Here is a 27940-nt window from a genome sequence, read left to right as displayed (position 1 = left end):
AACAGCAATAGAAAAGTCTCATCATCGTCATCGTAGTGGTTAAATACACTTGGAACAAGAAAACGAATTGTTTGAATAATAACGGCCTAATGTTCATTTGTTTAGTATGAGTCACCCAGTAACTTTCACTGACACGTTATGTGCACAGATGACGCTGTGCGCGTTAGAGTTACAGTCGGCGCTTCAACCAAAACTACAGTGGTACCTTAACCGTTGATTGGTTGGTTAGAAATATAGAAAAACATTGCAATACAGTGGCTTTTAAGTATATAATACAAACACATACATTTACATTTATATTCATCTGGAGGAGGATGTTTGGAAAGGCTACATTTGCTAAGAAGCTTGAAGGTGTCTAAAGAGAGGGTCTCAGACATCTCTAGATGCATCTCTGGTGCAATGTGAACTATACCAAAACTAGCACTTAATGCCGGGGGCACCCTTGTCCCGCTCTCTTTAGAATGGGACCGAGATGGATCTTCATTGGCATCTTGCATTCTAGCACAGCATCAAGCTCGTGAGCGGCTAGCAGACGCTAGTCTACTGCGCGATACTTTTGGCCTAGGGTAGAACGTAAGAGATCTTTTGAACTACTTGTCCATAGCAAAGTCAAGGAAGGATACATTGTCTCATAGGCATTTATGCAGTAAGGTTAAAAGTCTTGACGGACGAAAGTGGTCAATGTTGTATGGGGGAGGGTGAGGTGGAAACCTTCGGATACTTTTTTCTCCACTACCCAGCTTTTGCAAGACTGAGGATGTAAGATCTAGGTAGTGTGACTTTCCGCGTACCAGCAGACATAGGCGAAACTGACATTAACCGTCTCAAAAGGACGAGACCTGTTAACATTGACCTCTTAACGTATCCTAACCTTTACATGTACCTGACTTTAATCGCTTTGGAATGCACAGTGGCAAACAAAAATTAACCTAGGATTACTCCCTAAGAAAAAATTCGTGACTAGACGACCAAGCTAGCAATAAGGATATCTAAATAAATTTTTCAGAGAGCTATCTTGTACGGCGTTCCTTCTCATCCAATCGTATTTAAAGGTTAACGGGTTCTTAGATCCAGATATTGCAAGAATCACGCTTCCATAAAGAATTTGAAAAATATATATATAGTAATCAGACGTTCTAAAAATATTTTTCAAAGCAGGACTTTATTTTTCTCATTTCCTATTAATCGTATCGAATTTCACATTAAACACCAGAGTTCTGTTTGATCCAAGAGCGTAGTGCACCGATGTAAGTGTACATAGCCGGTTTACCAGCTGCGCCACAACCGAAGCCCCATGAAACGACGCCAAAAAGTTTATTGTCCACTGTCAATGGGCCGCCAGAATCGCCTTGGCAGGCGCTGACTTGACCACTTGGATGACCAGCGCAAACCATACGGTCCGTAATGCCGGGAATGTTCTTGGGATTGCAGAAGTCACGACTCCACAATTGCACGCGGGCATACTTCAAGCGATTGGGCAGCTGCAGATTACCATTGACCGCACCAAAACCGCTGATAGTGCCAACCGTGTCGGCCGCGTGATTCGCCTCCATATCTGCTAATGCAATTACGCCGATATTATCATCCAACGTTACAGGCGTGCTCAGTTGTATAAGCGAGAGATCGTAGTCTTGCGTCTGTTTATTGTATTGTGGATGTATGATGAATTTCGCAATATCAAAGGACTTTCCATTACGGGTGAGCAAATCCACCGTACCGGCGATGACGCGCATTTGCGAAGGACTCTGACCAATCGTGCAATGGGCGGCAGTGACAATCATAGTGGGCGATATGAGTGAACCACCGCAGTGATGACGTCCGCGCAGTTGTAATGAGACCTGATGCGGAAACTGGCCGAGCAGCGCAAAGTTGCCGCCTATAATACGCGTACCGCCGGCAGCAGGTTCAATGACGATTGCGCCGAGGCAGACCAAGCTGAGTAGCAGCAACATTTTTTAGTAATTTAAAAACAATAAAGCTTGGAAAAAATTTTTCAAAAGGCTCTCGTTCAAGAACTCAGGTAAACTATGTACTATGCAAAGAATGTTGCGACTTTTATACTCGTAGTCGTCGAATTCGCTTATAGCTGGATCGAGCATTAGAAACAGCTTTGTTGTCTTGCCTTGAACTATGCGTTTGTTTTTATTTGCTTACCTCGACGGAAATTAGGCCAAGTGTAGCGCTGAGAAATTACCATCCAGCTGTGTGTGTAAATTGGGTCAGAATTTTTCGCAATCACCATACGCAGGGGCAATGACTACCTGGTACCCTACTGCGTAGTAGGCGGCTCCGAGCGCTTGTTAACATATAAATGTTTGTAGGATTACCCGCTTACCTACCTGGATCCAGTGGGTCGCCTATGAAAGCATTGCACTTGAGTTAGTCACTGTGCAAATATTTTCCTGCTGTCTTTTTATAGTGACTGGAGTCATGCTGTGCAACCGTTATCTTTCGCTGAGCGACATTTTGCGCCAACAACTGTTGAGATTTCCCAAAAGAACCGTCAAACAATCGGACATGCAAATATGTTTTTTCATGCGCTATTTTATATTTAATTTGTTGTCGTTTTTGTACAAGTTTAATTTATTTTTTTAATTGCATTCTTTCCCTATACTTTTTGCAGCCGTTGGGTTCAATGATTCCACGTCTCTCTTTGGAATATTTACTTAACGTTTACCCTCACTTTGGCCATTGCAAATCATCCAAATATTTTGCCAACGTTCGCGATTGTAGATGTCTTTATAGTTCTGCACTGAAACGAGGAATTCCTGAAAGAAATGTTCAAAATTGTGTTAGGAAATATAAAATTCAATTCCATGACTTTTAAGAATTGTTCAAAGCTTCGAGCTTGAACCGATATATTATATTGAGACCCTTACCACATTTGAGTTGAAAGATGGGCGGAATTAAAAAGCACTACACCCTTGAAGGTCGAGAAGTTAGAGTCAGAAGAAGACGATGATTAACATCAAAAGATTCGTCAGGAAGGCCCTCTCCGAGCCGCCAAACGAGGTTTCAGACAAGACGACTCCCTATTGTGCGACTTCTTCAGTCAGCTCCGATTGGATAAGGAAGCGAAGCAAATGGATCTGGAAGTGAACGAGGTCCAGACGAAATATCTGCCATCACCAAACAAACCGTCATCGCATTCGCGACTGGACTCCCACGTCATTGTTGACCGTCCTAACGTCGATGTTATGGATAATTTCATCTGGCTTGGAATCAGTATTAACATTAACAACAACGTCAGCCTCGAAATCCAACCCAGAATAACTCTTGCCAGCAGGTGCTAATTCGGACTGAGAAGGCAATTGAGAAGTAAAGTCCTCTATTGACGAATAAAGATCAAACTCTACAAGTCACTAATCATCCCCGTCCTGCTGTATGGTGCAAACAGTCTGTAGCCTTCTCAATAATATTTTCTATTACCGATTGACCTTAAACCTTCGTTTATCTCGTAGACCTTCTCTTCTGACTTCCTCGCAAAAGTATAAAATCAGTATAAAATATACTGTTCAGAATACTCACCGGTCCAAAAAGTGTTTGCACGACGACGTTTTCCGCCGCAAGATTCTTATTAGTTGGGACATGTGTGATAACTAAAGCGGTGTTGCTCTGAAAGTGTTACATAGGTGAGTGCTAAGCTTAAGGTGTGGCTTCGAAAATTCATTGGAGTAGAATCTATACAACCACAAAAGGTTCAAAAATATTATTTAAAACCTCCCTAATACTCACCGGCACTGGCGCACCATGACTCTCGAAACGCTTCTTCGGCTCAATATGAGTGCAAAACCATTTCGTATATGCCGAGGGTATCTCCTTACCCGGACCACAGTTCTAAGCGATGTATGCATTAACAAACTTTTTTCCAAACACATGACTTAGTAAAGAAAGCTCAAAACTTACACTTTTCCTACATAAACCCAGTGGCAGATTAATTTCGCCCCACTTCCGCGAATCAAAGGTAGTATAAATCATGCTCTTCAAATCCGCCGATTTCGGTGCACTATACAATAGCAGCATATCATCTTGACTCTCCACACATTCCAAGCGAAATTGTTGTCCATACTTGATCACCTCATTGGTGCGATCCTTCTCATCGCCACTGACTATACGAAACGAATTGCGTACACAGGGTGTTACCGAGGGCGCGATGGTTATTTCACACTCGTCATTGATGTTCTGACTATGCCGCACAACACGCTCATTGATGATGACCGAGAGTGCGGGCTGTGCCTTCACATGCTCTTCGCAGATATTCATCTTCATGGGCATTAACTGTACAATAGCGCCGAAGTAGACATTCTCTTTGGGCGCCTCCAGTTCGATGGCTTTGTGAAAGTTATCGAAAAGGCGACGCGTCTTCTCCACCAATAATTGACCGCGGTCGCGTAGGCTCTTGAAGGCTTGCACCTTTTCCTGTTTGTAGGCGTACGAAAGTAAATATTTTGTTGGCATTGACGTTAAAATCAGCTCAAACCTGCTCCAAACAGATGTCCTCAAACCAATTGCCAATGCGCACCACGGGCCGATAACGTGCGGTCGGTATCATCGATGTCATTTTAAATTAGTTACTATAAAAATTGTAATTATCTCTTTGTGTTTAAACAATATAAAATAAAATTATACAAAATATTTGCGAAGTTGCCTGAATTTTATGAAAATAAATAAAATTTTAATGTCTTTTGCATACGAGTTTTCAAAAAAAAATATTATGAATACAGTTCGAGTTAGTTCTGTGTGGGAATAATCGTGCTTTTATTGCAAGAATCAAGTATCGATAAAGTAGTGATTGGTAGGTAGATTCTTTAAAAGGGAAGGTCGCAATATAATATATAGTACGTTCAATATGCTTCCAAGTGAGTTCTAGCGATATTCAACAACTCGATTTTCCTACCCTAGCTTCCCAGTTTATTTTAAATTGGAATATTGAGAGCTATGAAAGATAATCTATAACTATATATATTCTTGATCTGGAGAATCTCCTCTATCCGACCATACTCATTTTATTCCCGAAATCCTGGGACGGTATACTAAACCCGACCCGATATTCTTTCTCAACTAGCTAAAGGCAGGGTATGTGCTAATGTTCCAACGTTTCACCATCTTACACGCGAGCTCTCTATTCTAACGATTACTAATGTAAAGTGATCTCAGGGATGCGTTGACAGTACCATGTTACTCAATTCTCTCTTAACAAAACTAGAAAGAAGCGTTTTAATCTATCTAGTATTCACATTAACCAAAATAATTTAGTGGTACGCTCTATATTGACTATTTTTCAAGACCTTCTTCTTAATCTAATGAAGATATTGCTTACGCAGTTATAGCTGAATCAACAACAGCGCCCGACTCGTGTTTTCTTCTTTTCGCTAGTTGGCACCAATTCGAGATACCAAGTGCAGTCGGTTCCTTCTCCACCTGATCGGTCTAAAGATGTGGAGGTCTTCCCCTTCCTCAGTTTCCACCGACGGGTACTGACTCAAATACTTTCAGAACTGGAGTGTTCTCACGAATCACATACACTGTCTATTGATCCCCTGAACAATCAATGTCGTACAACTCCATCGACTGCGGTATTCGCCGTTGTTAAAGCTCAAAGAGCCATAAATGTTCCAATAACTTTCTTCTCGAAAACTTCTAAGACGGACTAAACATTGTCCACGCCTTCATATCATATAGCAGGACGGGGATGATGACGTACTTTTATAATTTGGTTTTTGTTCGTCGAAAGAGAACTTTTCTTTTCAATTGCCTACTGAGCCCAAAGTAGCATCAGTTGTCAAGAATTTTTCAAGACCTCAGTTGACTATTATCAATTAAAGCGGTGTTCAGTAAAAATGTAAGACTTTTTGAAGGTTGTGCAGTTCTTTCTATGTTTGACTCTTTGCGAAACTCAAAAATGCTTTGTAAATACAAAAAAGAGCATAATAGTCGCCTAAAGAAGTCGAGTTAGAACAACCATGCCATTTTCATTCAGTATATTCAGTATTTGCAGGATTGGGGTCGAAACATCTTAGCAGTCATATCAGCGAATTGACTGGAAAATAATTAGTCTTCTCAACAGATTTGTAATATAGTAAACCCAAGGAGCTTTGTCTATAAATAAGTGTTTTGATCCATTTTAAAAATTTGTTGGTCCTTAAATGAATATTTTGATCCAGTTTAAATTTTTTTATTGGTAGAATTATTGGTTGTGGGGTTCCTATTGTGGTATTAAAAGCTTGACGTTTATTTGTGGTTTTAAACTGGATTAGATAAGGGGAACGGCATAACAAGATTCTGAAAGCTTACTTGAATAGAAAAATAATATAATTCTTTGTGGCTTATAAATAAAACTAAAAACCCTCAGTACCGCTACTTTGGATCTCTTCTTACCTTAGTGGTATTTATCTTAATGATTTCTTATAAATAGAGGGTCATACATATTATTTTTCCTCATCCCCGATCATAGAACCAGATTAGATTCATAGTAGGAAGCTGTTGTTGTAGCTGTTATCTAGTCCCCGTTTATATGGTAAGGATGTCATTGCTTGCTGAGCATATAGTTAGTTTATCGAAGCCGGTTCTTGATAAGTAGGATTTTAATATGTCACAGTATCCAGAACGAAGTTATGAAATGGTCAAAAGTAGAAACTCAAGCTCTTTGAATCCGATGGGTGGTGGTTGGACTCTAAGTTTGCTATTAATTGAAAGGGAGTCGGTGAAGGTATTGATTGCTCCACTGTAATGACGGTCAGTGCGTGTCTTAAATTTGTTACGTCTGAAGTCTGAATCACTTGATGTTCCTATGAGGTGGCTCCGCTTCAAGCAGACGACTGCAGGTATGATATATGTGAAAACATTCCAGCAGAAACTGCTGGGGTTGAAGTTCATTGTATTTCTTGGTCGAAGGCATGCGGGCCTCTCCATTAAATTTGGTAAAATAGTTGAGCACACAACTATTCCTCATTTTTATAGTTTGAAGAATACCATAATGTGGACATGGTTATCATTGGAGCTGGTCCAATATTTGTGGTAGCTATCTTGATTCAAACCTCAAAATATAAATTTGTTTAAGTTTTTCTTTATTTTTTTTATAATTTTGTTTTCACTTAGGCACAACTTGGAACCCTGGACATGAAAAAAATTCTGCTCGGTTATCTTTGTGCATGGTTTTATAACAAGCATCTCAAGCAGAGTCGACTACAACTGAGTTTCCAGTAATCCTACGTGATTTGCTCCAAATAAAGTAATGCCGGCTTCTACTTGTCAATTATCACGTACATCGAACCCATGTGGCATCAACACCCACGTCAACCGTTTACATACGATTATAGCCCTCTGTATGTTAGTATAATGAGCATGTTTCTGGGAAACTTCATACTTACGAGCCCCTTTAGTAAAATTTTATGTAACGGAGTGTTTTCTGAAACCACAATTTTATGAATATTAAATAAGTTAAGTATTACTTAAGCAAATTTAAAGTTCATTGGCAATGAAAACGGCTATTATGTATGTGATATTATGAGCATCAACAATAAATATATGATTCGTGTACAATATTGAATAAGCCGTTCGTTAAATAGACATTAATTAGAGAGACTTAAACTAGCTAATGGTTTAAAGTGAAAAATGCTTTAGCGCTTGCCTTAAGTACTAATCGGATAAAAGTCGCTTAGATAACACAAAGTCTGTAATAAAAGTCAAGCTTGAATAGTGAGGGCGGTGAGAAAGCTCCATATGAAAAGCAGTCAATCAGCAATCCAGTTGATTTATCGATAAATAAGTGGTTTATAGTTAGTTGGGTTATGGTATCAACGAGCGGCTTAAATAATTATTCAAACTCTCAGCTGATGAGCATGCTTACTATGAGAGATTGAAAGAAAATCCAAATGATGATAAAGGCATACATTTTAAATTTTATGTGAAAGGTCTGGGAAGATGGCAAGGGGCGTAATTAGCGCGTACCTTAAAGTGGTGCTGAAGGAACAAGAGGTTAAAAAGTATCTAAGCAGATCGTAAAGGCCTAAATTCTAAGACGCACGTAAGGTAAAGTGGGAGATTCAAACCCGAACTTTAGGTGGTGGTTCTTCAAATAAACCTGCTTAAGTGGAACGTCGCCTCTGCCGAACTCCTTCTGTATTTAGCGAGGATCGGCTACGATTCGACTTTTGTTTAGAACCCGTGGATAGTCTTGGAAAACATAGTATCTGAACCAAAGTCTCCAACATATTATACATACATTCCGAGTGTTACGAACAAAGGGAGAGCAGCCATACTGATTAAGAAAATTATGTATTCATATGTAAATTGATTTAAGTTTCTATTCAGATGACCTGACTGTAGTAGCCGTAAAGGATGGCAAGGATGTGAACCTACTCCTTTTATCATGTTACATGCCTCATGATGATGAAGCGCCAACAATAGAACTCCGGAAGTTGGTAGATGTGACTGATATAGCGAAAGATACGCTGATGATGGCTATAGACACGAATGCGTGGGGTCTGAAATCAAAAGGTCAGAATCTATGCTAAACTCTAGAATGTTAAGTAATCTAGCTAAAGCTCACCGGGGGAAGAACCAACATAAATATAACGACCTCCAAGAACGTTCCCGAATTAACACTGTATACTAGCAAAATAGTCACTGACGAAGATTGTAAGGTGCTTTGTACAAGCTTGTTTTCTGATAATAGGTATGTGAGACTTCAAGTATAACGCTCAGCCCTCAATAAATATGAAATTGTAAGGAATCCTAAGTACACAAAACTGTTATTAAGACAGTACGATAGTTATAGGTAGTAATAATTAGACTCGCGACATATGACCGAATCTCTGAATTAGAGGAACGAACAGTCACCCTCATAAACATTCCTAAGAAAGCGCGCTACATCGCGTGCTCTCCAGTGCACGGACAACGTAGCTCGACGACACCCTAGTGGAACAAGGAGCTCGGATCACTTAGTGTTAAGGAACTCCTAGCGATGCTCGATGAAGAGTCTGGTTGAAGTGAGTTTAAAGATGTATTTAAGAAGTATAAAAAAGTGTTTAGTAAAGCCAAGAGGCAGTCGTGGAGCTTCAACGACAAGTTATAAAATAGAACCGTGGTAGCTAGGCTTAGGAACTTATTATCCAAGTACCAGCTTCTTCGCAAAAATGTGGAGAGTGAACTGGACACAGTGATGATTCTCTGGAAGACATGGTCTACACGCAATTTCCAAGGTTTGCGGACTCTAAAAGCTTTCAATCTGTATATGATGGAGTGGAATACGTCCCCTCCGTTATCGTAAAGAAAGACAAAATTCTTTAAGCATTGAAAGACTTCGACATCTTCGCTATTTTACGAGAAACGATGTAAAATGTAATAACAGCGCTTTCCGTCGGAGTGAAGTGAGAGGGGTATTAATACTGAAGGTGGTCAAATAAAGTAAACTAATAGGCTCAATTAGGTTAGGTAAGCTGGCTGATACCTCAGCGTTGCAGAGGAGTCACGCTGTGTCTGTTTATTCAGTCCTTTGTGATGTCACATGAAAAGCGCCTGTGGCTAGATATTAGCCATCGCCAAAGCGCCCTGAACCAATAAGTTTAACCTTATTCCTGACCGACGTTGCCATTTTTACTTGTTTTGATGTACGTTTGACATAAAATATATAAGTCTATGACGTCATGAGAACGCTTCGGTTAGAGTTACTGCTGGTTAGGTGTTGGTTAAACTGAAAATCATTCAACAAGCCGGTCAAGAAGGCGAGTTATACTTAACTGACTGACGAATCGTTGTCAACTGTTATATGTATATACATATTATATATATATGTGTATATATTATATAACGCAAATGCACTAGTATATGTGAACCCACATGTATGCATAAATACTTCATTCTCTCTTATCGACACTGGCGATATTCACGTGATGTGCTGAGACCCCAGCTTTCGCTGCTCGCCAACTTATCACGTTCGCTATCTAGAGAATCTCGTGCTTGTTTCTAGCAACTCAATTGCACTCACAGAACATTTGCTGATAGCAGTTGGCTTTTTTGTTGTTGTTTTATTGTTGTTATGAAAAGTATAAACAATTTTGAGAAATAAATTTCTTTTTTGCTGGCTTCCTTTTATTTTTCAAAAGCAGTTGAATATGCAAGTGTGTGTTCGTCGAAGTTTATTGGCTCGAACGGCATAGCGGGTTAACGGGAAAATAGCGTTACATATAAACTCATATATAGATATACACATATATCTATATATAACATTATTTACATTTTGTTACTATTTTATAGTTTGCTCCGTATGCCTAGGTTAATAGATTTATTAGCGGCAGAGATAAGCTGGCATATTAGCAGACTAGATAGTAACCCGATCCAACAACTCATGTGAGACAACTGTATAAATACTGACGGTCGGTATGTGTGTTGTTGTAAGTAAGACAGCACCACTTTAGGAGGCTTGTGTAGGTGACATTTTAGCTGTTAGACGGTAAGCTGTGTGCTCTGCGTCAACAAATGAAAATGTTATAAAAAAGGTGAAAGACAATTTACGATATACATACATATGTACATATGATGAGTGTGTACTAAGCTTAAATTGAAAGTAAGTTTTGTTGTTTTAGTGTATGCTCAAAAATAACATTGAAAATAAATGGGAATGGCCATTAGATGTGATTTTGACAAAAGTTTAAGCTTTTTAATAAATGATCGACCATTTTCGTAAATATGCAAATATGCACCAAACTTTTATGCCAGTATATCTTCGGCTACGGCTATGGCATTTATGTCTTATTGATTACACGTGTCTAAAAGGCCTCAGTCTGTACATTTCTACCCATGAATCACTTCACATCGAAACAGCGTCAATCTAACCGCATCTTATTTCACTCTACCTGGCAGCATTCATAACCGAAAGTGGACTATTTCGGAGGTCCATAAATCATCATTTCCTGAATTAAAATGACGTACGCGCCAAACTACAATTGAGTCCTACTTTATCTAATATAAAAACGCTATCGACCGTTGCAAACACGATATCGATGGCAGTGTGGGCTCAATATATCTGCCTGTAAATATATGAATATAGTTTGGACGGTCGCTTTATCAAACCGTGGATCCAATTGTCCAGTCTTTACAATAAAAATCTTTGGAAACCTGTGAAGACTGGCATTATCTGGTATTCCAAAACTCTAAATTTTACTAATTTTATTGGTAGACAGGTGTACGGAAATCCATCAACCGGAAGCCAATGGAAAGGATTCAGAGGCTTGCTGCGCTGTGCATAATGGGAGCTTTAAGAACAACTCCAACAGCGGCTCTTGAACTGGTACTAAGCCAGCCACCTATAGATCTCTTTACTGAAAACTGCGCATCTAAATCTGCGGGACGACTACTGGCTGCAGGATAATTTACATACAGAACATTCGGGCATGGCTCGGTGGGTAAAGAAAGGTTCAAAGTACATATTGAAAAAACGGCTGGCGTAAGGGAATGTTAGCAACACTCTAAACATCTATACTGATGGCTCAAAAATGGAGAATGGAGTTCATGCGGTAATGTACTGTCCAAAGTACGGAGTAAGGAAACCTTTTACTTTGGCGGACCACTGTAGTATATTTATTTGCTATTGCGAAAGCAACGGAGCTGGCCTCTAATGCACCTGCAGCTAACTCCAGAGTCAACATCAACGTAGACAACCAAGCAGCAATCAAACTTCGTACAGCATATCGGTCAGGAGTGTTTTGGGAAGAAAGGCAGCAGTAGAAAATGTTGCCAGAAGTAAGCAACTTCATTTCTACTGAGTGTCAGGCCACAAAGGCATCGAGGGCAATGAAATAGTGGACAAGATTGTCTTGAATGGTGTACGGCTAGCATCCGAGAACATCATTGGAAAAGCCATGCATTGTCTATACAACGATCTTGACAGAAGCATGGTAAAGAAAATGAAAACCCGATGGATCGAGTTACCTGGGTGCAAGACTGCAAAAGTCAAAACGATAAATCGGTAGTACACAAAATTCCTATTGGCACTCGATAGAAGATACTGTAGGATAATGATGGGGATACTAACTGTTCACTATCTGGAGGCGGCGCAGCGGCGCAGAATAGGGCTGGTAGATCGAGATGACTGCAGGAAATGTTAAGAGCAGGGCACCGGGGAAACAGTGAAGCATCTCTTGTGCACTTGTCCCGCATTGGCAAGACTATGCTGTAAGCATCTGGGGTTCGCACGGTGTGATACACTAGAGGAGGTATCGATAGTGTGGCCGCAAAGTCTGTTAAAATTCGCGTCTAGCACAGGCATTCTAAAAGATGACTTCTTCTCTTGGACCTAGGAACTGAACTCCAACTGGTATCGTAAAGAACTAAAACTGGTCTATGCGTGGCTTATTGGCATACCAGATTAACCTAACCAACTAATTTGACTACTAAATTTAGTCATTTGAAAATCAAAAAACAAAAAAAAAAAAAAAAAAATGAAGGAAATACTTCTAAAGGGATCACCCTTTATACGAGGGAACCATTAGTACGTTCAAGTTTAAATAGAACTTACGAACTGGCATTAAATATGGCACACCCTTGAAAATTATTGGTATAAATTTAAGAATATTTTATAGCTAAGCCATAAACTCGCCTAAGTCTGTCACTGCTTTTATTACAAATAACTTTATAGCAACTAACTGATGCTTTCGACTGAAAAATAGCAAAATATTTGTATAGTAGTGCCTAGAGCTTTGTTGGGCTGTTAGTTAATTTATTTATACCTAAAATAACTACGTCAATTTGTTATTGTATACTGAAAATGTTTATTGCTGCCAAAGCCTGAGTTTTTCACATTTGTCTTTACAAATTTAAGTGATAATTGTCAATTATAGTAAAACGAAGAAAACAATGTAATAATAACTGTAAATGAATACTTTTAACTGTGAATAAAGTTCCCTTAAACTATTTGCAAAGGGGAAAAATCGGTTATGTTTTGTCAATTCATTCAAGAGGATGTGCAAAATACAATAAATTTTGAATAAATAACGGGTGATTGAGGGAGGGAGCATTTTTATCGAAAATTCACGCTCTGTAATGGTCAACATAATCGGTAATACTGAGCGTACTATTCGCAACACAGCCACCCATCTTGGGAACCAGCATTCATTATTGGAAAATATTCAACCGAATAGACTACGTCCAACTCGCAGTGAAGAAAATATAGCAGCCGTAGCTGAGAGTGTGCATGAAGACCGTGGAGAGTTGATTCCGCGCCGTTCACAGCAACTCAGACTGACGTATGGAATGACCAGGCGCACTTGGGATATATAAAGTCTAAAGTTCATGCGGACAATCCCGCTTTTTATTCAGGTCTTGGCAACATCACGGCAACATTGGATCTCATCCGATCCGTCTGTCAGCCTTTTCGGAAATTTCATTGAGTTTCGTTTGTAAAGACATCGAAGCCTATTAGAAGAAGTGATTGTTTAAATATCGGTCGGTTGCTAAAGTAGAGTATATGAAATATATAAACAAAAAATATATAAAGACATCGTCGTATCAACGTCTGTGAAGCAATGCTTTCCGACTATCAGGATCTCATGAAACGTATTATTACTGGTGATGAGCTTTGGATCTATGGTTACCAACCGGAAACAGACGATCAGTCGGCCGTTTTTGCACCAAGATAATGCACCGCCACATACTGCATTGATTCTTCATGAGTTTTTCACCAAATTTTCAAGCAATGACGGACTGCAATCATCATATTTGCTTGATTTACTCCATGGGACTTCTGGTCATTCAGCAAAGTCACACGACCGCTCCGGGGAATCCATTTTGAATATACAATATTGAAGACATTAAATGTGAATTGCTACGTGCATTGAAGTCTATTCCGGAAATGGACTTTATCAGCTATTTTGAGGATTGGAAAAAACGCTGGCACAAGTGTTTTGACGTCAAAGGAGATTGTTTTGGGGGGGACAACATAGATTTTGATGTATAAACTAAGAATTTTAAAATTATGAATAAAGTCTTACTATTATTGCTTTTGGTATATTCTAACTTGCCACTATTTGAGTGTTTCTTTGAGAGTACTGCCCGCTGAGCACGTAAAAATTTTTTCACACTTTTGAGTAAACGACATTGATCACACAGCTGGCACATGCTTACTGATAACGATGGCCAGCAGAGTTCGTCAAAATTCAGTATAGAGACAGTAAGCTGTTGGTGAACTCGTGTGGGCCATAAAATATGCCGACTGCCAATGTCTGTTATAGAACGAGACCAACTAACAGATTCAGAAATGTGCGCAAAGGGAGAAAGAAAAGCCTTTAGGTAATTTAAATAATCGCACACTCACACAAACAAAGGCACATTTTAATTACTTAATGAACCACGGCAGTCGCTGCTATCAGTTGAATATCAGAAGTTTATTAGGGCCACTAAATAATATGGTCAAGCGAGCACTTCGATTTATGAGCCTCTATATACGAGCCTCTACGTATCAATCTGTCCGCTCGTGGAACGAATTGATTGAATGGACATTTGTATATGAAAGCAGACTTTCGATTTTCTGTAATCGCTATTATAGTAATGCAAAAGTATGTGTGTTGTACTAGAATATGGCACCAATCGATTTAAAGGTTATAAATAACTCATACACATACATATTTTTATATTTTCTATGGCAACCCTTCATGTTTCTGGGTGTAGTTTCTACTATTGCGCATAGCTGATATACAAACTGAACGATCGGAATCAATTGCACTTTTATTTGAAAAGATTTCTTTACAAAATTTGGCACGAATTACTGCCCAAAGCAACCGTACAACATTCAAAAAAAATGTTTAGATCGGACCACTATAGCATGTAGCTGCCATGTATGAAAAACTTTCTCATTTGCCGAGATATCTTCAAGAAATTTAACGCGGATTATTGTTCAAAGCAGAGGTATAACCTCTGAAGAAATTGTTCAGATCGGACGACTACAGCATATAGCTGTCATACAAACTAAAGGATCAGAATCTAGTGGTTGTATGGAAAACTTACTCATTTGACGAGCTATCTTCAAAAAATTCAGCACAGATTATTATTCAAAACAACGGTATAATCTTCCCAAGAAATTATTCAGATGAGACTACTATAACATATAGCTGCCATACAAGCTGAACTATCGGAATGAAGCCCTTGTATGGGAAACTTTTTTATTTGACGAGATATCTTCACGAAATTTTTCACAGATTATTATGCAAGACAGTGGTATAATTTCCCAAGAAATTGCTGAGATCGGATACCTATTACAGATAGCTGCCATACAAACTGAAAGATCGAAATGGAGCCCTTGTATGGGAAACTTTTTTATTTGACGAGATATCTTCACGAAATTTTTCACAGATTATTGTGCAAGACAGCGGTATAACTCCCCAAGAAATTGCTGAGATCGGATCCCTATTACAGATAGCTGCCATACAAACTGAACTATCGGAATGAAGTCATTGTATGGGAAACTTTTTTATTTGAGGAGATATCTTCACGAAATTCGGAACAGGTTACTCTCCAAAGTAACGGTGTAACCTAACAAGAAATTTTTCATATCGGACGACAATAGCATATAGCTGCCATACAAAGCCACCGAAAAAAGTCAAGTTCTTGTACAGAAACTTTTTATTTACGAAGGGTATTACAGCTTCGCTGCAAGTGAAACAAATTTTTTCTTCTTTTTTCACTTTTTGACGAATTAAACAACAACTTGTTGCTAACTGTATTCGCTCGATCACGTGCTGCCTGCACTATATGTGCTCGTATTTATATTTATTGCCTCTCGTGAGTGCCTCTGCACCTCTGCCATCTGTTTAATTTCCATATTTGCTAAGTTCTCCATTTGTTTTTCGCCATTGATTGAAACGTTAAATAAATATGCCTCAAAAATAGCTAATAATAGTAACCAATTGCTATTTGTAGTTGTTGGAAATTTATGGCAGTCACCAGATTGTATGTTCAAAACGTGTTGCGTCTCAAATGTGATTTTGTAGGCGCAACTTTGCTTACATAATATTTTTATCAGCTGGCGATCTAGATTGTATATTTAATTGATTGGGTTTATTGACAATATTGCTGTTTGCACAATTTGTAAACAGCTCTTAAAAAGAAATAAGTTGACGGTTATGAAAGCTTTTACAGTTATTTTTAAAACAACACATAACATTTGTACTCAAACGTTTCCTCTATAAAAATACAATTTTATTCACTAAAACAATCTAATTGTTAGCATAACTGTTGTCGTTGAAAACAATCTATAACTGACTTTAGTTGATCATATAAATATACGACTCCGTTTCGTTTATATAAACGAAAGGGAACTCTCTGGGCCTAACTGGAAACTACCTTTATTTTTATTCTCTTACTAAATTAACTTAATTGCTGCTTTCACATATAAGATCTAGTTAAACAAACCACTTAATACTAAATTCGGACTATAAAGTGTACACTTAAGAACCTTCCTACCAATCTTTCGGTTCCGGCGTGTCACTATCGATGCGTGTGTAGCCTAACGTTGTCCTGATGGAACATAGTTCCTCTCCTAGTGGTCAAAACTGGTGACCGCTTACTTAGGTTAGGCTAGGTTAGGTTAAGTTAGATAATTGTTCTCTTAAAAAGGCGGGGTTCATACTTAGGTTGTTATGGACAGTTCTTTCTTAAGGCATACGAAAAACTTCTATAGTTGGCTATCAGCAATTTATCGGCAAAAACACCCAGAATCTATCACAAATTTCCTTGGGTGGTTTATTTCTACTCTGCTATTTCACCTAGTTGTCTAAAATTATGAGATCTAAGGGGTCTTGTTTCTTGATTAGGCAAAAACGCGACCATTTGAGGAGGAAGTATTGAGGTAAGTCTATATAATCTTCTTAAAAACAGCTGATACTGCTGGCATCCGGTGTGAAGTTCAATCTCACTTCATGATTCCTGATCGAACTGTGTCGAGTTATAACTTAAAGGTGGACCTTGCAGAGAGTGACGAGATCCTTAGATCCCTAACCATTTACCCTTAGCCAGAAGGATTTTCAGACTTCACATCTGCTTGTAGTTGATCAAAGCTTACTAAGAGATCTGAGGCCCAACGGTACAATACAAATAGTAAACTGCAAGAAGGCAACGGACCACCTAATAGTTCATATTTCTATTCACAGGATTTTGAGACTGTACAACTACTGGTAGTTTATCAAAGCTTACTGAGCTGGTCTGAGGCGCAACTGTTCAGTAGTGAACCGCAAGAAGCCAGCGGATCTTCTACCAGTTTTCATTCCGCCATTATTGAGACTAAAGTACGTGTCTTAGCAAGTTCATCAGCCTTACAGTTTTCTGCAATACCGCTGTAGCCAGGCACTCTAACCAGTCTAATCATAAAATAACTCGATGCTAGAGATAAAGAGTCTACATATCCTTTCACTATTTTTGAGCGCACAGTCAATGAACTCAAGGCGAATATTGCTACCACACCATCAGAATGGATAGTTACCACTCTGAAAGAGGCTGCGCTTCGGAGCAGTAGACTATGACCTTTAAGGCAACCAGCTCCTCTTTGAAGAAAAGGTTTGGTCAGGAAAGCTATAACTGGAGCTTATGGCAAGTTCGCGACAGTGTATTAATCCAACATCTCTCGCCGCAAGCTTTAATCCATTCATAATTTCACCGCCCGCTCCTACATCGAGTTGTTTCCTCCCTTCTTGCTTCCAAGGTACGTGTGCAGAAAACGACTGCCAGGGCTAGGTTCGGCGACCTGGTAATCCAAGTATTTTGGAATGAAATTGTCCAGAGTCCAGAGGGTAGCCTTCGTAGCCTTGAACATATATTCTCGGTGCTATATGCAGCAATGCCATAGTTCCTGTAGTTCGTAAAGCCCAACAAATACTGATGGGACCAACAATCTTCACATACCTCAGACTCCAACTCTTTATCTCTGCTGTCTTTCTTCTAAAGGCCTCTGGTTCAATGAAGTCGAAAGTACTGAGTTTCATTTATTCGAACAAAACATAACAATCGATATGACTGATCCCCAAACCTCCAGACAAACACCTTTACCTTCTAATGTTACATATTTCATCAATATGCAAAAACAATTGGATTTTTAAGGAGCTCAATTTTAGTAAAAATATGTTATTTTACTCTTCATAAAATTTTGGAGTTATAATAGCAGAGTAAGCTTCATACAAACATGATACCTAATGATTGTTGTCGCCTCAGAAGTCTATAAGATTTCGGAGCTTAAATTTATGATCCTTTACTAAATAGTTCTATTGCTGAGTTAGCAGCCTAGAACCTGCAAACATGACCTTGAGACGTCAAACACTCAGATTTCCAGCTGCCTTATCGTACGCAGACGTTAGATGAAATTTAGTGTAATAAAAACCGTTATTTGACATCATGAAACAAATTTTCCAACGGTCGGCACACTCACATATCTTTGTAGACACTTATTATAGATAGGTATGTATGTATATACATATGAAACATATTGAAACACAAAGTGGGAAAAGAACAGCAATAGCTGATTACTTTAATTGAATAATTGCCTGTTATATAGACAATTAACGCATGCGATTTTATCTCTATAACACTGCAATATAATTCATTTATTTGTGCAATTGCACTACTTAATTGCTTGTGTGAAACTGAACATAGACTTATAAACACATAGAGTATATGTAGTCTGGTTCATAAGTCTCGTTATTAAATGAGTCTGTTAGAATGCGTCAATGGATATTTACAGAGCGTTTAACACGTTTTCCAACTGTAAATAAGCAAATTAATTCTGTTGATACCAAAAATACTTAGCTTTCACCGAATAGAGACATGAACACCAAATTATGATATTTTCATACTTTTATGTGTCTTTTTTCCGTTACATATAAGATTTTTCAGAGGGGTATCTTTGCTTAACAGCTGTCAAAATAAATAATAATGTGTAGGTTTGGAGTTTCCTAGGGGGATAGCTGTCAAACCAAACTGTCAAAGTGAACATTCAACATTTTCTAGAGGGATTGCTGCTAATCAACTATCAGAATTTAACACAGAGGTTTACATTTCTTTAATTCAGATATAAGAAAAAACTCATATGGAACTTTAGAATTCCCCAGAAGAATATCTGATTTGGAATTCCTCAGAGCGATGGCTGTCAAATCAAGAAAAAAACTCAAGTACAGGTTTAAAAATTTCTCAGAGGAATATGTGTCAAATCAACAATCAAATTAAATACATTTGAAGGTTCAGAGCTTCTGTCAAACCATAATGTAAACATATGTGAAGGTTTAAGATTTCCTGGAAGGATAGCTATTAAATCAACAGTCGAATTAAACACATTAAAGTTTGAAAATTTTCTAGAAGAATAGCTAATCAACTATCTAAGTAAGTAAGCAGAGGTTTAGAATTTAAAAGAAGTATAGTTGTCAAACCAACTGTCAAAATAATACACACATTGGGAGATGATTCATTTCCTAGACGGATAGATGTAAATCACCTACTATAGAAAACACATGTGAGCTGTAGCTGTCTAACCAAGTATCATATTAAACACAGAAGTTTAAATATCCTAGAGAGATAAAATTCCTTGGAAGGATACATGCACAAAAACTCATGTTTATATACAGAATTTCTCAAAGTGATGACTGTCAAACTAACTGTCAAGAAAAAACCCCAACTGGAGGTACAGAATTTCTCAGAGTGATGGCTGTCAAATCAACAGTCAAAGTTAATACATGTGAAGGTTCAGAACTTCTGTCAAATCATGATGTAAACACTTGTGAAGGTTAAGGATTTCCTAGAAGGAAAGCTATTAAATCAATAGTCAAACTAAACACTTTAAAGTTTGAAAATTTCCTAGAGAGCTAGCTGTAAATCAACTATCAAAGTAAGGAAGTAGATGCTCAGAATTTTCAAGAAGGATAGTTGCAAAAAAACTGACAAATTCAAGGTTAAGAATTTCCCAGAGAAGTAGCAGTCTAGCCAACTACTAACTGTCAACAACGCATTGCGCCGAACCAAGTCCAAATTCATTGAGAAGACAATAGAAGTCAGACCGGATAGATACAATTTTGGAGAGAAAAGATTTCAGAACACAATTTACAGTACTTGTATAGATATACCTGGCCGAAACATACGAATTCAGTTATCAAAACTGGAAGATTTTCGCACGAGTTACTCTTGTATCATACTCTCATGTATGTACATACATATCGACCGAAAAAACAGAGCAGTAAAATCCGGTGATTATATTTTATTGCTCTGCGATTATTTAATTTTTCCTATGTCGTTACTTGCTTTTTTGTCTGCATTTATTAAGGCACTAATGTGTGGTTTTATTAGCCGCCATAAAGGTTGCGATATCGTATTAAGCCACCTACGAACTTTAATTGAACTTTCGCGCGAATAGCAGGGCGTGCCGAAAGCTTACCAAAATTGTCATTGAGGAATTAGCTCAGAGATGAGCGGTTTCCTATGTGCCTCAATCATGAAATTTTCTATAAATCACTTGCTCGAAGGTTATATTGATTAAATAGATCCATGCAAAAACCAATTTATTGCTTTCCGTTTTTTCTCTTCCATCGAGTGAAATTCTGGTACTTGGTTAGTCCATTCCGGCATTGGATTATGAATATTTCCTCTGAATTTGCTTTGGGTGCTATGGAAGGCATGATAAATATTGATAGATATATATAATATTTTATATTCTCTATATTATAGATATAGTTTCAAAATGGGGCTTGGATCCAGTATTAGGAAAATTCATAGCACGTACTATCAAATCGAGTAGATATAGGCATTATAAAAAATGAATTAATCCAGATATTCTGCACAGGAGATCTTAATGGTTTTTCCCAACAAGAAATAATGTTAGAGTGACGTTGGGCATCATTCTTTTTGGGAACACCCTAATGTATTATTACATAGACGTTTATTCAAACAAGTGAAGCAAAGAAATTAGTAGGTGTAAAAAACCTTTACAACTTTCGAGCGTTAGAGAGATTCTGGTTCACGTTTTCACACTTACTCGAGCCGTGTTCTTTTTATGTTCATTTGCTCAGCTTTTCGTTTAACATTTTAATCTCACGTGATATGAAATTGCAAGTGTAGTTTATTGCTCGGCACTTCTCTTCTTTATGATGCAATATCTTATGCCGTCTCCAAATGGAATTAAAATCTGCCAATCTCGGATTTTGTGGACTTTTTCGATGTTTTAGGGTGAGGCAACTGTTTTGGAAGTGCGCGAGGTTTTCTCTGTTCAGTGCTAATAGTGTAAATATAGGTGTCCCTTCATGAGAATTATCTAGGTTTTGTCAGAAATTCTCATGTATTTCAATTATAATAGAAAGCCAGTTCAAAAGGCTGGCCCCACTCTTGATGAAATTAATATGAAGCTAACTTAAAGACATCGAACGTCTATATGATATAAGTGACGCCCCACAAATGAAGAAAATCCATTAAAGAGCAGAGCAGGGATCTATACTTGGTCCAAATTTATGGAATACTAACTCTGATGACATTTTATACGTTGAATTTCCAGACGGTTACTACCTCGTTAGCTAAGAGGATGACATCGGCGCCGTTCTAACCGCATGAAATAGCGACATAGCCGGACGCAAACTGTTACAAGTCATGCTGCGAGCACAAAATTGGTTGGACTCACATGACCTTAGCCTAGCCGCAGAAAAAACTGAGCTTACTTACTTACTAGGAAACACATCTGGAGGAAAACATGCAAGTTCATTCAGAAACTGTCCAAACGACAAAAACCCTACAATACCTGGATATAAGTATGAATAACAAACTGGCGGACTGGGCTCAAATATAGTATACTGCTGAAAAGTCCGTCAATATTGTCGCCCTGTATAAATACCTATGGTAAATACCGCAGATCCCCAGGTCTGCTTGACTGTAGAAGAAAACAACTCATGGGTATACGATACGATATATTAGACGTGAAGCATAGACGGAAAGTGTTTGTCAAGTTACAGAGATCAGAAGCCCAAAAGAGTCACATTGTATCCGAATCCACAGACCTGGTGATAAGTGGCGTCAAACCAATAGATCTACCCGCAAAGAGAGACGAAAAGACAACTCTGTTTATTTCAGAAATATAGAAGAAGAACGGAATAGAAATACACATACGAGTATACACAAGACAAGAGGCAAGGAATCACTTGAAGCACTTGAACTCTGCACGATCGGCGGATGAGGGAGCGTAAAGGAAAATGATTGGAAGTTATGGCACAGGAAAGAGCACGGCGAAGCGAACTACTCTTTAACACAGAGAAAAGCAGAGTTTTTCTCCAAATGTTTACGAAGTCGAACCACTAGACGACGCAAACCATATCTTTTTAAAGTGCCGACGATGGAGAGAAACACGGAGAACATTCGAGCTTGTCCAGCGATGAAAACTGGCAGTAAATTGCCAGTATAAAAAAGAGACATGGACGCAGAAGTTTGAAGCTGACTATAAAATCGTAGACATACCCTGGCCTGCAATTGGTCCATCTTGGAAATATTGCCCTGAAGTAATGGAAAAGCGATTCCGGAGCAAGGCAAACCCCTTCTTATGACCAAAAAACAAAATTGCCAATATGTTCGTTACATTAACAAAATTAAATGAACTTATTTTCCTAGATATAAAATGGACTCGCACCTATACTCGTACTACTATTCGGTTCAATCGGTTCAAAATTTGGTTTAGCCCCCTTAGACGTAATATTAAGGTTTCGGCGCTCTGTTTGAATTTTAGATACACTATTAACAAAGAAATTCTAAAATTTATTAAAATAATATTTTTAAACTTGGCCTTCGCGATAACATTTTAGGTGATCCCTCGGATAAAAAATGAAAAAATACGTGTTTAAGTTAAAACCTTAACTTAGAACTTTAACGTGGGAAGAAAAAAAAACTGAAAATTAAATTTTTGGTCAGACATTTTTACAAAAAAATGAAAATTTCGCGAAATTTTTATTTTCAAATAGTTGTAATCGAAAAAAAACAGCTTCGTCCAAGTCTTTAAGAATTGAACCTCAAAGACCTGTGTAAAACTTCATAAAGATCGTTTTAGTAGCTCTCGAGAAATCTTGCCAACCGACTTCAAAAACACAGTTTCGAGCAAAATACGTTTAAAGACGACGCACTTAACCTATCAAGCCATGAGCGCACAAGTTCTCAAATTGTATCTCCGAAACTATTACTCGGATCAACTTTAAAATTTAGGACAATATTCTAGAGATGTTGTGGTTTTCAATAAGACAATAAAAAAATTCGATATTTTGAAACACGTAAACCCACGTAACCCCTTTATTATTCCTAGATGACAAAATGCCACAACATTTGTTCATTCAACAAGGAGGGTCATGAGAACTAAAAGTGGTTGAATGTTGAAATGTTTTCTCTATTCGCACTTAATAATATAGACTTCACCAGTTCTCCAATCCTCGCGTTCATTATTCATCTTGGATTTTTTTTCTTATTTTTTGTTATAGCAAAAATTGTATAAATACATCTGTTTCTATTTCAGTTTTACAAGACACATATGTCTGTACATCTTGTATGTATGTATATCTATTTAGTGTTCTAATAAGGGGGCGTAAACTTTACATTAAGTTTTCACATATATTTCATTATATTCTATATGAAAATATAAATATTTATAAATGTTAGGGTGGATCACAAAAAAAATATTTTTTTTTCGTTTGGTACTCTGAAAAATAGGTTCCTAGACACCTCTAAGAAAGCCTCCCCAAGCATGAGTTCTTTATTGTAACGGGAAGGTGCTCCTTCTTACAGTTTTCTCTTTTTTCTTATTATTAGAAAGAAAAATTTATATCTCGCTTCCAACTACTTGAAAAAAAATCTTGTTCCTTAGATTTTGTAGGAAATTGAATGCTCTACAAAGCAGGTCTCATACGATTTTTTCGTAAACTCAACCGTTTAAAAGATATTAACGGTTGAAGTTTGATTATTTTTGGGAAAATTTTTTATTTCTTATGAGTTTTATAATCCATGAATAAAATCATTACAATTGATGAAACTCATAGGTTTTGGGAGAGGCTTTCTTAGAGGTGTCTAGGAACCTATTTTTCGGAGTAGAAAAAAAATTTTTTTTTTTTTTTTTTGATTTTTGTTTGTTTTGATATATACAATAGGAATCAAGAAACAATTTCAAACATTTATTTTAGTTATAGAAATAATCATATACAATATTAATAAACACTTATATAACAAAAGTTAGTTCTTATAACTCCAGCCAATTGGTAGTTCGTAATAAGGAGTTCCAACACCCATAGCATTGGCCCAAAAATCCTTTAACTCACAACAAAATGTATAACCTTTGTTAGTATCCGTAAATTCGGAACACTCCAACTTATGCTCATTACAAATTTGGCTACAAATATTATTACAAAATACTTCTTTTTCATCGTCAAATGGATTATTCAACGTAATAAAGACGATATCAATCGCGAAAGTAGGATGCATCACCACCTTATAGAACCATTTTGGCACAGCAATCTTTTGATTTTCACCCAAATATATGCTAGTATTCCGAGAAGTCAGTGGATTTCGCAGTTCTAATACGCCTAAAGTACCGGTAAATACCAATAAATCGGATTGCTTCGAAGAGGCGATCTTGCGCACAGCGTTTTCCACGCGTACCCAATTCCCGGCATTCACAACTTGCCACTCGGGAGCAACGTTCGCATAATAGAAAGTGGCATACTGTTCGTAACAAAAAATGAAATCGGCAACTGGTGCGATATGACCGCGTGCAAGGAAACTGGTCTCACCGATGAAGTTTTGGTTGGCACCAAAAAGCGCTTTGAAACGTGTTTGTTGAGTTGACTTTTTATATAAATCATTCAGATTACCTTCCACACCTTCACTTTTAAAAAAAGATGGGCGGCATTCTGTCTTAGCTCGATCTAAATGTAAAAATTAAATATAAGCAATTGAAAATATCAAATATACAAATAATAGTTTTTACCATTTTGGACAAAGCCATTAATCAAATTACGTGAGTAGATCGTGCGCTGTTTGTCTTGATTGAAGCAAATTTTGAAAATGGTATGCCAGTTGTTGTAGTTAATTCCCACTTCATAAAATACACCATGGCCTGCAGCGCAAATAGTGTTTGTTTGCCATAGCTGAGTGGTCGGTACCGAATCACATTTCATATCTTGTAACGCATGTTTCCGTCCCATATAGCGAAAATTACCATTTCTACACACCAATGTTACCATGTTTTGATTTAGAGCAAGCACTTTATTGTTCCTTCCAGTACAAAGCAGTGTTATTTTGCCATTCTCCTCAATTGTAGTGTTTGTGCTAGTAGGTCTGAATAATCCAGTATTCGTCAAAATAATAGGTGTCTTCTGCTGCACATCCCTCGGCATCCTAATTGTGCAATGTTTGGCTTCAATTTTAAAGAATATGGAAAAATTAATGAAGGCCAGAAAATTATATATCTATTGGCTTAAAGAAAAAAAGGAAAATAGTTTCAGATATCGTACGGCAGCAAGAGACACGGAGGCCCTAATATTCAGTATCGATTGAAGTTACGGTCTTGAGAACTTGTGCGCTCGAAGCTAGCTAGGATAAGTGCGACGTCTTTAAACTCGTTTTTCTCGAAACTGTATTTTTGAAAACTGTGCTTTTGAAATCGGTTGGCAAGACTTCTTCAGAGCTACTTAACCGAAATTCATGAAATTTTACACAGGTCTTTGAGATACAATTTTTACAGACTTAGCCGAAAGATTTTTTCGATTACAACTATTTGAAAAAAAAATTCGCGAAATTTTCAGCGAAATTTTAATTTTTTTGTAAAAATTACTGCCAAAAATCCAATTTTCAGTTTCCTTTTCCTTCATTCAAATTCTAATTTAAGGATTTAACTAGAACACATATTTTTTCACTTTAGATGATCCTGTAAGTCCTAAAACTGCCAACGCGGGCGCATCTTTTTTCCGAGGGGTCACCGGAAATATCGTCGCAATGGCCGAGTTTAAAATATTTTTTCCAAAAATTTGAGAATTTTTTTGTTAATGATGTATCTATGTAACAATAAAGAATACTGATAAAATATCTAATTTTTTACATTAAAAAAATTGTTGGAAAAAGCTTGTTTTTTACCCGAGGAAACCCATATAGCCCCTTAAGTAAACGAATGGGATCGTGTTTTGAGTTTTTCAACGATTTCGATTTTGAGTAGCTATGTTGCTTTTTAGAGCCACTAATAATGCTAGTTTTTACTCTATTATTTTTATATCCAATATCCTATATACTCTATATCCTCTGTGCAACAATTAAGTATTACAGTGAGGGAAATGCTTACCGTAAACACTACTGAACACCAAAAAAATCGACAAAAACTGCCACAAGTTAGGCATTTCACGGTTTAGCAAATTATCAGCGACCTAAAGTGACGACTAAATTAGAACTAACTGCAGTTTGCATAATATTCTTCATTTATATAAAATTATGTGTACAAATGTTTGTATGTATAATGGAATTATTTACAAAATTTAAACCCCTGGCCATTTTCGTTGCGTTCATGGTAATATGGTTTTGTTGTTCTAACGTTTGAGACAACACATGCTCGATATCAATGATCATTATGCCAAATAACTAATCTCATTGTTGATGCCACAAATAATTCGCTTTCAAAATTCGGTGCATAATTTTTACAGAGTTTCCTCGAAGCATCTGTTAAAAGAACATACCGAACTGTAATTATAATCGTCGTCCATCCATGCAACTCTGTAAGCTATTTGAAATCGCATCCTAAATTAACGGTGTGTATTTGAAATGTATTTGACGTCACAAGCTGTCAAAATTGTGTCAACTAACGCTCTTCATAAACCTATAACAACCGGGGATATCTACTAAAAAATGCTAACCGTATGTCATACTTCCTTACATGATTGACTGGAAATATATTATCTACAATTAAATTTTATTCATTGTGATATATTGTAATTTCTGTTATAGGCTTTACGCCCACAAAAATTGACCAAATCACTGCCAAATTAGATAAACATAAACATGCTGTTTATAGCAGAACCAAATTAATATAGTCATCCGACTTTACGCAAAAGGCATCGTAACCATTCTACATAAGTGGTCGTATAAATTTTGTACAGACCATTAGAGGGCTGAAGACGATGGACAGCTAAAAGATGATTTTCTCAACGAAAATATCAAGAAACCCACATGGCTTTTTACAAGATCTTTTTCTACTCTTCTTACTTTATGTTTCAGGACTGTAGAATCATAGCTTTCTAAAACTGAGAGACGACGCCCGTGGACTATTTACATACTACAAAACTTACGTAATGAAATACAAATCTCAGAACTTATTGTAAATATTCATTTGAAACTGAGCGTTATTATACTGCTCTTAGAATATCGAAATGAATGGGGTGTCTATCTGGCTTAGACGAAGATCTCGACCAGTGTCATGCATATTCAGCGCAGAACTTCATTATGTTTTCGCAAGGTCGCGTCAATTGGAGATTCCAAGCGAAGCCAGGTCCTTCTCCACCTGGTCTCTCCAACGGATTTGTGGTCTTCCTCTTCCTCTGCTTCCTCCGGCGGGTACTGCGTCGAATACTTTCAGATCTGGAGTGTTTTCGTCCATTCGAATAACATGACAACGTCAGCATAGCCGCTGTCTTTTATTTCTCTGAACTATGTCAATGTCGTCGTATATCTTGTACAGCTCATCGTTCCATCGAATGCGATATTAACCGTGGCCAACGCGCAAAAAACCATACATTTTCCGCAGAAAATTTCTCTCGAAAAGTCGTAACGTTAACTCATCAGATCGATGACAACATCCATTCCTCTACACCATATAATAGGAGGTGACTTAAAGAGTTTGGTCTTTGCTCGTAGAGAGAGGACTTTACTTCTCAAGTGCCTACTCAGTCCCAAGTAGCACCTGTTGGCTAGAGTTTTTCTG

At 37.6% G+C, this 27940-nt stretch overlaps 3 protein-coding genes across 3 annotated transcripts; all 3 read right to left on the bottom strand.

The window, feature by feature from the left end:
• Nucleotides 1-1202: 1202 nt before the first annotated feature.
• On the bottom strand, nt 1203-1952 carry LOC120772213 (trypsin-1). Its single transcript, XM_040100693.1, has one exon. The coding sequence runs from the start codon at nt 1950-1952 to the stop codon at nt 1203-1205; it is 750 nt and encodes a 249-aa protein (XP_039956627.1).
• Nucleotides 1953-2544: 592 nt separating this feature from the next.
• On the bottom strand, nt 2545-4606 carry LOC120772233 (cilia- and flagella-associated protein 161). Its single transcript, XM_040100724.1, has 5 exons — nt 4481-4606; nt 3907-4419; nt 3736-3837; nt 3529-3615; nt 2545-2768 (listed from the first exon to the last, which is right to left on the bottom strand). Exons 1-5 carry the CDS (start codon nt 4559-4561, stop codon nt 2667-2669), a joined length of 885 nt encoding a protein of 294 aa, XP_039956658.1. The 5' UTR covers nt 4562-4606; the 3' UTR covers nt 2545-2666.
• Nucleotides 4607-24120: 19514 nt separating this feature from the next.
• Nucleotides 24121-25381, bottom strand: LOC120771615. Its single transcript, XM_040099704.1, has 2 exons — nt 24965-25381; nt 24121-24902 (listed from the first exon to the last, which is right to left on the bottom strand). The coding sequence occupies exons 1-2, from the start codon at nt 25371-25373 to the stop codon at nt 24211-24213; spliced, it is 1101 nt and encodes a 366-aa protein (XP_039955638.1). The 5' UTR covers nt 25374-25381; the 3' UTR covers nt 24121-24210.
• Between the last annotated feature and the right edge of the window lie 2559 nt (nt 25382-27940).

This window comes from Bactrocera tryoni, chromosome 3 (assembly GCF_016617805.1).
Source record: "Bactrocera tryoni isolate S06 chromosome 3, CSIRO_BtryS06_freeze2, whole genome shotgun sequence".
Taxonomy (NCBI): Eukaryota; Metazoa; Arthropoda; class Insecta; order Diptera; family Tephritidae; genus Bactrocera; species Bactrocera tryoni.
The sequence above is the reverse complement of the archived record's forward strand: the minus strand, read 5'-3'. Positions and strand labels throughout refer to the sequence as shown.

Excerpts from the sequence above, each read along its gene's own strand:
- LOC120771615 (XM_040099704.1), bottom strand. The coding sequence starts at position 25,373 with ATGCCGAGGGATGTGCAGCAGAAGACACCTATTATTTTGACGAATACT. Across the intron at positions 24,903-24,964 it reads TAATGGCTTTGTCCAAAATG|ATCGAGCTAAGACAGAATGC; the intron begins GTAAAAACTATT and ends TTTTACATTTAG.
- LOC120772233 (XM_040100724.1), bottom strand. The coding sequence starts at position 4,561 with ATGACATCGATGATACCGACCGCACGTTATCGGCCCGTGGTGCGCATT. Across the intron at positions 3,616-3,735 it reads GTCATGGTGCGCCAGTGCCG|AGCAACACCGCTTTAGTTAT; the intron begins GTGAGTATTAGG and ends TAACACTTTCAG. Across the intron at positions 2,769-3,528 it reads TGCAAACACTTTTTGGACCG|GAATTCCTCGTTTCAGTGCA; the intron begins GTGAGTATTCTG and ends CATTTCTTTCAG.
- LOC120772213 (XM_040100693.1), bottom strand. The coding sequence starts at position 1,952 with ATGTTGCTGCTACTCAGCTTGGTCTGCCTCGGCGCAATCGTCATTGAA.